Raw genomic sequence first — 13,045 nt, 5'->3', positions numbered from 1 at the left:
TGCATCATGGGTAATGTGTTCTTTCCTAGACCCCTAAATGCTGTGTGATACTTAGGTGGTTGTTCTTTTTAGTACAGGTGGTCCTAGTGAGGTCCTGGTCCCCTGCGTGACATTCTCCTAAGGTGGTTAGGGTTGCGTAGGTGCTACTTACCTGTTACCAGTAGATACTGGTTGTGATTTATAACTGTTATTTTGTTTTATATCTTATTTTCTATGATCTACAAAGTACTATTTCTAAATGTGTTGATTCTGACAGTGGCCCATGTGGCCCTGTCTTGTGAATAATCCCTTGTGAATATTGCCCGTGCCAGTTGGCATAATGTACATGTGTGATTCTATCTGATATGTTTTGACAATACAGAAGTTATTTTTATATAACCTTGTGCGGATTTCCTTTTGTGGTGTGCCTAGGATGTTGTTGCTGTTGTGTGCTGGCGCAAATGCTTTACACATCGCCTCCGAGTTTAGCCTTACTGCTTGTGCCAAGCTACCAAGGGGGTGAGCAGGGGTTATCTTGGTGTGTGACTTCCTTGCCCTGACTAGAATGGTGGTTTCTGCCTGGCTTTGGCGTCAGCCTTAGCCTACCAGAAATAGCCAGTTCTAACACCTTGCCCTACTTGCACCATATCTCTACAAGCCCACTTAAACTCTGGTCTGTGATGCCAGGCTGATGGTGCCAAATAACAATGCCAACCACTGTGAGCTTCTTGTCTTCAGATCAGTACCCACTGTTAGTAATGGAGTCTGGATGGCCACGGGCACCAGTGATTCCTGCTCTACTTCTCACTCTGAAGGATGCTTCACCTCTTTATTTCACATTATTTTCAGAGGACAGTCACCACAGCCTCTATGATCACTGCAAAGACACTACCTCTCGTCTTAAAAGCAGCTGCTGCGGCCACAGTGCCCACGTCTGTAATTGGTCAGAGACCCACCATTGCCATGGTGACCGCTATCAACAACACCCAGAAAGCAGTCCTCAACACTGATGCGCAGAGCATGCCGGTGAACCTACAGACAAGCAGCAAAGTCACCCCACCAGGGACCGAGGCCTTCCAGATACTGACAAAAAACACTGTGACACTGGTAAGCTCTGGAGGACGTCCATATGTGCGCATATGTTTGCGCGCACATATGTGGTCTGCTGTTTCCCTGCCCACATTTTGTTTGCTGCTGCAGCGAGAACAATGCCTGATGGGTGTAGTATATATGTAGACACTGCACTACATAATGTTTGTGAGTGCTGCCCAATGCACCACCCACTTACAGTGGGTGGTCAGATTGTGATGTGTGTTTAAATTAATATACACTCTCAAAATGGTGTCTCAGAGGTTTAGAGTGAAGAGGAAGGATTTGTTCACATGCTTGTTTGTTGTGCTTATAATCCATGTTCTTAGCTGTGTCACTTTGTATGTAGTTCTGGATATGGATATAGTATATTTCTATCCTCCATGGCCAGCTTTTTATACTTCAGTGTACTTCGTAATTCAGATCTACTGACCGATTGTACACAGGAATCCCATAGGCAGGTTGATGGACTTAAAGGGTAGAGGCAGTGGACAATGGTACTGTCTCAAAGCATGCTTGGGGAGCTTAAAGGGGAGAATCAGTGGACTTTGGTTCTGACTCAAAGCATGCATGGGAAGCTTAAAGAGGAAAGTCAGTGCACTGTGGTACTAACACCGAGCATGCATGGGAAGCTTAAAGGGGAGAGTTAGTGGATTTTGGTACTGACTCAAGCATGCATGGGAAGCTTAAAGGGGAAAGTCAGTGGACTTTGGTACTAACACCGAGCATGCATGGGAAACTTAAAGGGGAGAATCAGTGGACTTTGGTACTGACTCTGAGCATGCATGGGAAGCTAAAGGGGAGAGTCATGGGAAGCCTAAAGGGGGGGAGTGTCAGTGGATTTAAGTACTGACTCGGATACGCATGCGTAGCTTAAAGGGGAGAGTCAGTGGACTTGGGTACTGACTTTCAGAATACATGGGAAGCTTAAAAGGGAGAGTCAGTGGACTTTGGTACTGACTCCAAGCATGCGTGGGAAGCTTAAAGGGGGAGTCAGTGGACTTTGGTTCTGACTCTCCATGCATGGAAGTCCTGTAGGGCAGCTCCATGAACGTTGGTACAGACTCTGAACATCCAAGGGCATCCTATTGTTGGGGTTTATTACTAACTGGGAGCATAAATAGAAATCCCAAAGGACTGCTTGACCGATTTGGTACTCATAAATAGCATACATATGAACCCTCAGGATAGCTTAGTGGACTTTCTTACTAACTGAGCATGCATTGGAATCCGATAGGGCAGGTGGATGAGCTTGTGCACTGAGTGAGCATGCTCTGGAATCCTGTAAGGTAGCTCAATGGACTTTCATACTGACTCTGAACATGTGTAGGATTCCTGAAGGGCAGGTCAGTAGACTTTGGTACTGACTCACAGAATGAATTTGAATACTTATGGGAATCCTATAGGGCAGGTCGATGGGCTTTGGTGCGGACTCTAAATATGCATAGGAATCCTATAGAGCAGGTCGATGAACTTAGTGAGTGAGAATGCCTGGGGATCCTGAAGGGCAGGTCGACAGACTTTGGTTCCAGCTCGTAGCATTCACAGGAAGCCTGTAGGGCAGGTCATTGGGCTTGGGTACTGATTCTTAACATTCATGGGAAGCCTGTAGGGCAGGTCATTGGGCTTTGGTACTGACTCGTAGCATTCATGGGAAGACTGTAGGGTAGGTCGACAGGCTTTGCTACTGACTCGTAGCATTCACGGGAAGCCTGTAGGGCTGGTCTACAGGCTTTGGTACTGACTCGTAGCATTCACGGGAAGCCTGTAGGGTAGGTTGACAGGCTTTTGTACTGACTCATAGCATTCACGGGAAGCCTGTAGGGCAGGTCATTGGGCTTGGGTACTGATTCTTAACATTCATGGGAAGCCTGTAGGGCAGGTTGTTGGGCTTTGGTACTAACTCGTAGCATTCATGGAAAGCCTGTAGGGTAGGTCGACAGGCTTTGGTACTGACACGTAGCATTCATGGGAAGCCTGTAGGGCAGGTTGTCGGGCTTTGGTACTGACTCGTAGCATTCATGGGAAGACTGTAGGGTAGGTCGACAGGCTTTGCTACTGACTCGTAGCATTCACGGGAAGCCTGTAGGGCTGGTCTACAGGCTTTGGTACTGACTCGTAGCATTCACGGGAAGCCTGTAGGGTAGGTTGACAGGCTTTTGTACTGACTCATAGCATTCACGGGAAGCCTGTAGGGCAGGTCATTGGGCTTGGGTACTGATTCTTAACATTCATGGGAAGCCTGTAGGGCAGGTCATTGGGCTTTGGTACTGACTCGTAGCATTCATGGGAAGACTGTAGGCTAGGTCGACAGGCTTTGCTACTGACTCGTAGCATTCACGGGAAGCCTGTAGGGCTGGTCTACAGGCTTTGGTACTGACTCGTAGCATTCACGGGAAGCCTGTAGGGTAGGTTGACAGGCTTTTGTACTGACTCATAGCATTCACGGGAAGCCTGTAGGGCAGGTCATTGGGCTTGGGTACTGATTCTTAACATTCATGGGAAGCCTGTAGGGCAGGTTGTTGGGCTTTGGTACTAACTCGTAGCATTCATGGAAAGCCTGTAGGGTAGGTCGACAGGCTTTGGTACTGACACGTAGCATTCATGGGAACCCTGTAGGGCAGGTTGTCGGGCTTTGGTACTGACTCGTAGCATTCATGGGAAGACTGTAGGGGAGGTCGACAGGCTTTGCTACTGACTCGTAGCATTCACGGGAAGCCTGTAGGGCTGGTCTACAGGCTTTGGTACTGACTCGTAGCATTCATGGGAAGCCTGTAGGGTAGGTTGACAGGCTTTGGTACTGACTCATAGCATTCACGGGAAGCCTGCAAGGCAGGTCATTGGGCTTGGGTACTGATTCTTAACATTTATGGGACGCCTGTAGGGCAGGTTGTCGGGCTTTGGTACTGACTCGTAGCATTCATCGGAAGCCTGTAGGGAAGGTCGACAGGCTTTGGTACTGACTTGTAGCATTCACTGAAAACCTGCAGGGCCGGTTGACAGGCTATGGTACTGACTCGTAGCATTCACGACCAGCCTGTAAGGCAGGTCGACAGGCTTTGGTACTGACTTGTAGCATTCACGGGTAGCCTGTAGGGCAGGTCGACAGGCTTTGGTACTGACTCGTAGCATTCACTGGAAGCCTGTAGGGCAGGTCGACAGGCTTTGGTACTGACTTGTAGCATTCACTGAAAACCTGCAGGGCCGGTTGACAGGCTATGGTACTGACTCGTAGCATTCACGCCCAGCCTGTAAGGCAGGTCGACAGGCTTTGGTACTGACTTGTAGCATTCACGGGTAGCCTGTAGGGCAGGTCGACAGGCTTTAGTGAAGACTCTTAGCATTCACTGGAAGGTTGTAGGGCAGGTCGACAGGCTTTGGTACTGATTCGTAGCATTCACTGAAAGCCTTTACGGCAGGTTAATGGGCTTTGCTACTGACTCAGAATGCTCCTAGGAATCCTAAAGGGTAGACCGATGGACTTGTCTAATAAATGTGACTTTTCATGCTAAAGATTATAGGAAGCCTTTCTTGATTTTATTTTTTGTCATGATGGGTCAGTAGCTATCACAACATATGCTTAGGGATGATTGCTTTGTGAAAAACTATCCCACCGTGAACACACCCTTCCACCCCATCACATATATAATAAGCCAAACATCAGAACGTTCCCAGTCCTCTACCATGCCTGTGGTTCCTGAAGTAGCCACGTCTACTAGTAGAAAATGAAATGGCTCTGCCCTCATCTATGCCACCCTCTTTGCCCACTGGCTTCATAGCAAGCATGCCTTCTATGTTCTTCCCAGACAGCTCTGGCCTCTGCTCTCACATCCATACCTCGCCCCTGACCTGAGCCAATGCCATCAAGACAACGTGCTTACTGAGTCATTCCCAGCTGAGGGTGGACCAGCCTACCTGCCCTTATTTCTCTTCTGTCATCCCTTGCCAGTTGGCTCTAAAACTCATGAGAGATCACTCCTCAACACCCTATGCTAAGACAAGTAGACTCCCCTTCAAACACTGTTTTGGACTTTCACCCCTCTGAATGACGGGAAAGAATACACTCTTAATTGCAATGTGTTCCAGAGTTTTGCAGACTGTATTATTCCGTATAGCTTTCCGCATGAAATGAAATGAAAAAGACATTTATAGAGCGCATGGCTACCCGGAGGCATCCCAGAGCTAGTAGTGAGTGAGTATTGGTGAGGAGTTATACCAGTTTAGGGAAAAGGTGACGTTTTTAACAGTTTGCAAAAGGCTAGGTGGTTGGTTTCTGCACGTAAAGGTGAGGGACGAGAGTTCCAAAGACGGGCCGCGTTCAAGGAGAATTGCCGACCCCCGCCTCTGATCCTCCTGACCCTAGGGACCGTGACCAGATTTTTATTCTTCGAGTGAAGGCTTCTGTAGGGCCGGTAGGGCTGGATGGTGTTGTGGAGAATGGCGGGCCTGTTCCTGCAGGAGATTTATGAATGATATATAAGGCCTTGAAATTAACTCTCTCATTAACAGGCAGCCAATGGAGAGATCTCAAGACTGGTTTGGCTGAAAGATGTTTGGGAATGTCTAATAGAAGTCTTGCTACACAGTTTTGTATTGTCTGAAGTTTGCTAAGGGTGGCTGCGGGGGCACCCAAATAAAGGGTGTTTGCATAGTCCAGCCGAGACAGAACAAGGGCCTGGACCATAACCCTTCTAGCTTCAAAAGGAAGAAGGGGAAGAACCTTCCTGATCATTTTCAGGATGCCAATGCACGTGGCCACCGTCTTCTGTGCTTGTATCTTAAAAGTAAGATCTTGATTGATCCAGACACCCAGGCTTTTTAACTGTGTCTTGGGGGTGGGGGCTAAGCCAAGGGAGGTCGGCCAGATTGCGTTTAGATCGATGGGTGAGTGATTGCCTAGAATCATGATCTCACTTTTTTCCCCGTTCAACTTCAGGAAGGACTCATTCATCCCCGTTCAACTTCAGGAAGGACTCATTCATCCAGCTAGCAATTTCTTCCAAGCATGGGCATAGACTGGGAGGGGGGATTTCAGCTCTATTAAGCCCGATCACTAATTGCGTGTCATCGGCATAGGTGACTGTGTACTCCGAAGGGTGAAACTACCTCTGCCAGGGAGCATGTATAATCGTTGAATAAGGTGGGGCTCAGAGAGGATCCCTGGGGAACTCCACAACAGAGGGGCATCTGCTTGGAGATTACCTCATTGTCAAAGACCTGGAAGGATCTATTGCTCAGGACAGACTGCATCCATGCCAGGGCACTTCCATTGACACCCAATTTTCTGAGTCTGTGGACAAGAATGCGATGGTTTGCTGTGTCGAAGGCTGCAGGGTAGCAGGTAATCATGACTACATCTGTGAAAACTAAACATACGATGAATTGAAAGCTATCCTTGTTCGCTCATACTATTTAGGAAGTTTCCAGCCACATTGGATAATAGTCCTGAATTTGATGAGTGGTGTTAAATCTTCAATCTACCCTCTCACCATCCGCGCATCAACAGATGACCAAACTCTGAAGACTTCTTTCTTCACAATAATTAAGACCCCTGATAGCTACATTTTACGAGACCAAAAGTATCAGGTAACCTAAGCAGAGATCTGTTTGCACCAAAAGTATCCTGCTAGCCAGCACGAAGGTGGAAGTGTAGGTATGGTCATACCTAGGGTCTACTTTAAATTTAGCTGGGAGGCAGAAGTAATTATCAGTTAAGATCAAGAGTATCCTGTATATCAAGAAGGAAGAAGGAAAACTTAATAGTTATGTTATGCTAATATAACTTACTATAGCGCCCGCATCACCTCCGAAGAAAGTATCTTCGTGCTAGCGATGAAACACAGGCAGAAAAACATAACACAGAACAATTAAAATTGGATTGTTTTGAGTAATTGTCTAAATTTTAAATAATCAGGGCAGATGCAAGCATGATGAGGCAGAGCACTCCAATAGTATGGGACCAGGTAAGAAAAAGGCCTGCCCCCACATCTAGTCCGAGGGAACCGAGTAAGACTAAGCAGACCTTTGTCCTTAGAACTCAGATCCCTAACTGGGCAGTGGTACTTCAGTTTTTGATGTAGGTAGCTAGGTCTGTTTCCCGTTAGTGTTTTATATGTAAGGAAGCACATTTTCAAAAATTGACCTTTTCTTAATGGGTAGCCAGTGCAGGGCTTTCAATAAAGGTTCTGTCGAAGAGTGGGAAGGAAGATTGCATACAAATCTTGCAGCTGTATTATTGACCACCCTAGTTTGGACATAATGACTCATTGGCTGATGAGAGTATAGCGCTGGCATAGTCTAATTTGCTGAGATTCAAGGCCTGGACTGAGGTTTTCCTAACCGAGAGAGGAAGGTTGGAAAAATCGTTCTTCATCAGACGCATTGTTAAAACACCTTTAACTGGTGGCAATGACCTTATTTTTCATGGGCAGAGACTAATCCATTTTTATGCCAATATTCTTCCCTACTGGTTTAGGTATAGGAGTGAGGCCCAATTCTATAGGCCACAATTCTGGACTCCAAAGTTGCTCTGCTTTCCCAATTATTATTATCATCTCAGTTTTCTCTGTATTTAATTGCAGATAGTTTTTTGCCACCCAGTCTGCTATAACTTTCATACAGTTTGAAAACTGACATTTGATCTTCTCCAGGTCATCCCCAAAGGAGATGACAAGCTGGGTGTCATCCGCATACGATATCATTTCAAAACCAAAGGATTTTGCTATGTAAGCCAAAGGAGCCACGTAGATGTTGAACAATGTGGGGCTTAAGCAATAGCCCTGCGACCCCCCTTGTCAATTAATATTGTGCTGGACCTCAAGGTATCCAGCGAGATGGTCTGAGTTCTTTTACTCTGGAAGTCTTGCAGCCATTGGAGAGCTGTCCCAAAGATGCCCATCTCATGCAATCTCTCGAGGCCCTTCAACAATCATCATTACAACATAATAAAAACATTGCCAGAAAAGGCACGTTCATAAAAAATATATGACCACAGTAGTGAAATATACTGTTTTAGATTACAAAATCACAAAATCACATATTATATTTGCCATCTCAATGAAGGTCCAGTCCTGCACATCCATCACTTCATAGGCATAACTCAGTGTTGGCTGGATTTTTATCTAGTTAACAACTTGTACAAAGTTCCTTTTCCCACAACACTTATACAGACTATAAATAGTGGAGGCCTTGGGCTATGCCTTACGTTTACAATGGTTTATGTGATCTTTATTCAGGCAGTTGCTTGAAAAGACCCTACCCAAATCAAATGGTACTACTTCCATCTTGGCAATCCTCAAGAACCAATTAAAATATGACTACAGTAGTGAAATATACTGTTTCATCTAATCCGTATTAGATTACAAAATTACATATACATATCCATTGAAAAATCAAATCCAAATAAATATAGAATGTAGTGCAATGCACTGCATAGTAAAGTACTGAGCTTTAAGATGTGCAAATACGCAGAACCAATGCAAAATACAGTACATTCTATAATAAAGTCATAGAGACCCAAAAGTGCAAATACACAATACAGTCCAAGTGGAACAGGTATAGTACTGTAAGGATAAATGACTAGAGGAAAGGAATATTCTGTTCAGACCACTCCAATAATGAAGGGTGATAATACAAGTATATGAAGCGTACACCCAACATTGGTTACCAGATATAGAGCGCTATTAAAACCTACAACTGTATAATAAATTCTGCGATTCTGTGGAAATCAGAATAGAGAGCGAGAGCCATTGCACGTATACATAGAAAATAAAAACAATTTTTTAAAACATTTTGAAAAGTTGAAACTTTTTGCACTAGCTATTACAGTTGGGAAAGCGAATAAACACCTACAAGCCTCAACTGTTAAAGTTCTATTCTGTTTTATAAAGATCGGGTTCAAAAAGTAGCAATGTGCAGAATGTAATGTAATTGTAAAGATGATTCTCCATACACCATTCCAAAGGAGGTAGGGTTGGGATTTTTACAGTTGCTTCTTCAATTATGCTCTTATTTCTCGTATGCTGTAAGATGAGGAGCCTTTTCCTTCTCATTAAGTACAAGGATTTTTTATCAGACATTAAAAAAAGGTTTTGGAACTATAAATCCCCACTCAGGTCAATCTCAAACGTTTCCAATGCTTTTTTTTATAAGAAGAATAAAGTGCACTTCTTTCTTTACCTATGTGGAAGATTTTGAGGTTTAACGCAGCTCAAATAGAACCTATTTTCCCCTAAACCTCCTGCCTTTCCCTAAACCTCATGCCTTTCCATGACTCCCCTCCTTCACCTCCCCTCATTCCACCCTCCCTCCATTTTCCACACCCGTCTCCTCATAAAATTGAAATCAATTCTTCTCTGTTCAACAGCTGCAATGATACCTCTTTCCACCTCAGATGCACCAACTACTTCCTGCAACCACCATCTATCTCCACCTTCTTTTCATGACTCCCCTCTTTCCCCTCCCCGCAGTCCGCCCTCCCTCCACTTTCCACACACATTTCCTCCTAAAATTTAACTCCGTTCTTCTCCTCTTTTCAACAGCTGCAAAGATAACTCTTTCCACCTCAGTTACACCAAGAACTTCTCTCAACCACCATCTATCTCCACCTTTCACTCCTACACCCTCGCCAAATGCACTCCCTCCGGAACCCATCGATCCTCCTAACATTCCGTGCTGCGCCCTACTCTCTCTAGAAAATAAACTAGGATTCCTCGTCTGCTCTATCTCCCAGCTTTAAGCCTCCATCTCACTACTTAGTACTTAAATTTCCACCTTTCCTAACAAACTTTTTCCCCTGGCTGGCACCCACTTGCACGAACTCCAGAGGATTACCTTGCTCCCGCGCCCCGAAAAAGCCACACATTATCTGTCATCTAGAGACAGCACTAATGTATTGGCTAGTTACAAGACTTGTAACGCCATCCCTGTCCCCTCGCCTCTCCTTCTGTGTCTACTCTGTACACCATCCCGACTATCGCCTCTGCCAGAACTAAACATCAGCCTTATTCTATCCTGGCAACCTCCTACAGGAACACTATCCCGATCACCCCTATAAGCCGAATCGCCCCCTTCACCAAAACAGTTCTGTCAGAGTTGCGCTGCTTGCTACACAATTGTAGATCTGCATTCAAACACAAGCTCGAAATTTCTGACACCATCACTCTTCACAATCTTGACATTCTTTTCCTCACGGAGACCTGGTTTAACACACTCTCTCATACTCTCTTCGATCTTCTGCTACCCACTGACTACTCCATCTGTAGAAACGATAGAACTGATAAAGTAGGGGGAGGTATTGCAATCCTGTTCAGAAACTCCCTTCAATTCAAGGTTCTTCCCAGAAGCTCATTCCATACATATGACTTTGGAGCTTCAAGTGCAACACTGCTCCCCTTTCAGATTTCATGCCATTTATCACCTGCCCAGTGACTGCTCTTCTTTCTTGGAGGAACTCACCAACTTCGCTAGCGAACGCTCAAAGTGACAGACAGATTTTTCTGGGAGACTTAAATCTCCACTGGGGCTCCTTGGAAGACTCAGCTGCCAATAGGCTTGCCACTTTACTCTCAGCTAATGATCTTATCCAACACTGCATGAAACCAACACACTTGAAGAGCTCAATTCTTGACCGTGTTATATCCAAGTGTTCCAGCAAACAAATGATGGACGGAATGCTGACAATGCCAGGCCAGGGAGGACCTTGCCTGGCAGTTTGGGCTGGACTGTTCCTATTGGGCGCAGGGTCGACTGATTTGCATATGGCTGGGTCCAAACTGGAATGGCAGGGTGAGCAAAAAAACGATGGATTTAGGTCCAGATCTCTGTACTGGGGTGAATGTATGGCATTGTTCTGCATTCGTCAATTATTCGTTTTGTACGTGTTATAGCCAAAGCTGATATGCTAACTATTGCTATTCCTATACCAGTAGACTGGTCCGACCACTTCCTCACCCCCTTCTCTCTTCACCTTTCTCATTCTGTAACTCTTGACCAACCTAAAAGGACTACTACCTCGTTCCGTAACACCAAAAATATTGACCTTGACTTTCTATGTGATTCTGCCATGCGATCACTTCCAACATTAGACCCTAATTTGGATTTCAACGTGCTTACTTCCCAATGCCTTTCCAGCCTTGCAGTCGAAATTGATAATGTTGCTCCACTTCAAATGCAAAAAAAAAGGCCTATTCTTTCTGCTCCATGGTTCAATAAATCTCTTTATGCAGAAATGAAGAACCTGAGACTCCTGGATAAACATTGGAGACAATCACCATCCACCACTAATCTCTCTATTCTGCGCTCGGCAAGATCAAAATACCACAAACACATCTTCCAGGAAAAAAGCGTCGCACTTCCGAAACCTCCTCGACTCAGCCAAAAACAGACCCAAAAAACTATTTGACCTCATCAAAAATTCAAACGTCTCTCCCTTAACCTTCAAGCCTGAGGGTCCTCCACAGAAAGCTGCTCAATTTGCTTTATTCTTTGATGAAAAAGTGAAATCACAGGTGTATCAGGTAATTCATCCCACCCCCTTAGAGGAGCGCAAATCCTTAGTCACTTGGGAACACTTTGACATGATCTCTGAAGATGCCCTCCTCAAATGCATTCTTGAAACGAAACCCTCTAATAATTCTTCCGACCCCATACCAAGTAATATCGTCATTGACTTATACACGCATACTCTTTCCTATTGGACTAGTGTGATTAACCTCTTCCTCAGCCAATGCTCCCTTCCAGTTGCCTTTAAAACAGATCAGGTTACCCCACGTCTAAAGAAAAAAAGAAGAAAAAAAAACTCCGCTGAAGAGAACGACCTCAACAACTTCCGCCCCATCACCAATCTCCCGCTAGTTGCGAAAATCACAGAAAGATGTGCAGCGAAACAACTTTCCTTACATAATAAGAACAACAACCTTCTTGCTGAATTCCAATCTGGTTTCCTGCAAGACTGCAGCACTGAAACAACCCTGCTGCAAGTCATCGACGATGCCCTGCGTGTACTGGACTCGGGGGAGTCTTGGCTTCTGATTCTTCTTGACCTTTCTGCAGCCTTTGACACTGTTAATCACAAAACTCGTCTAAACACTTTAAAAACAGAGAATGGGCTTGGAAGGCACAGTACCTAAATGGTTTGCTTCATTCCACTGGGACAGATCTCAAGTGATTAAAATAATGAACAGCCTTTGATCTTCAATGGCGGTAGGTCAAGGTGTCCCTCAAGGATCTATACTCACACCCACTCTTTTCAGTCTCTACTTGGAACCATTGGGTAATCGCTTAAGGAAATCTGGCAGACTTTATCACCTTTATTCTGATGACACCCAAATCTACCTTAATGTGTCTTCCGCACACGACATCTCAATCCTCAACTCTACACTCTATTCAAAACTGGATGTTAGCTCATCAACTCATTCTGAATCCTTCCAAAACTGAATTCCTTCTCCTCTCTACCTCACTCTCCCCTCCTCCTGTTCAATCTTGGATGAATAACCTGAACTTACTGAACAGATAACCTATTATTGTCAACAGCGCTACATCCCTTGGTGTCATTCTTGACAAAAAGCTCAATCTACACTCACACATCAATTCCATTGCAAAGAATGCATGTTATCAACTGCGCGTTCTCTGGGGGATTCGATGTTTCCTTCCGGAGCAAGACCTAAAAACCTTGGTCCAGTCTCTGGTTCTCTCTCGATTGGACTATTGCAATTCTCTGCTTACTGGCCTCCCCAAATCTCACCTTTCCCCTCTCAAATCCGTACTCCACTCAGCGGCTCGTTTTGTCATTGGGGCCAAAAGAAGTGACCACATCACTCCCATCCTTTTTTCTCTTCGATGACTTCCCATTGAAGCAAGATCAATCTACAAGCTTGCCTGTACGGCCATAAATCCGTGCACACATCCTCCTCTCGATACCTGGCAAATAAACTTAAAATCTCTGGAGGCTTGAGACCTTCTTGTGATGTGGGAAAAA

The 13,045-nt window shown here is 45.1% G+C and overlaps 1 protein-coding gene across 3 annotated transcripts in view; it reads left to right on the top strand.

Annotated features, from left to right (window-relative positions):
* PHF21A (PHD finger protein 21A) overlaps positions 1-13,045 on the top strand; it is a 419,360-nt gene that overhangs the window by 174,461 nt on the left and 231,854 nt on the right. For all 3 annotated transcript variants that reach the window (XM_078684392.1, XM_078684393.1, XM_078684391.1), the window contains exon 7: positions 829-1,086. In XM_078684392.1, the coding sequence (XP_078540518.1) occupies positions 829-1,086 (258 nt within the window). The remainder of the gene's footprint in view (positions 1-828; positions 1,087-13,045) is intronic.

The sequence above is a fragment of the Lissotriton helveticus genome, chromosome 3_2 (assembly GCF_964261635.1).
Source record: "Lissotriton helveticus chromosome 3_2, aLisHel1.1, whole genome shotgun sequence".
Classification (NCBI taxonomy): domain Eukaryota; kingdom Metazoa; phylum Chordata; class Amphibia; order Caudata; family Salamandridae; genus Lissotriton; species Lissotriton helveticus.
This window is presented reverse-complemented; position numbering and strand designations above follow the sequence as displayed.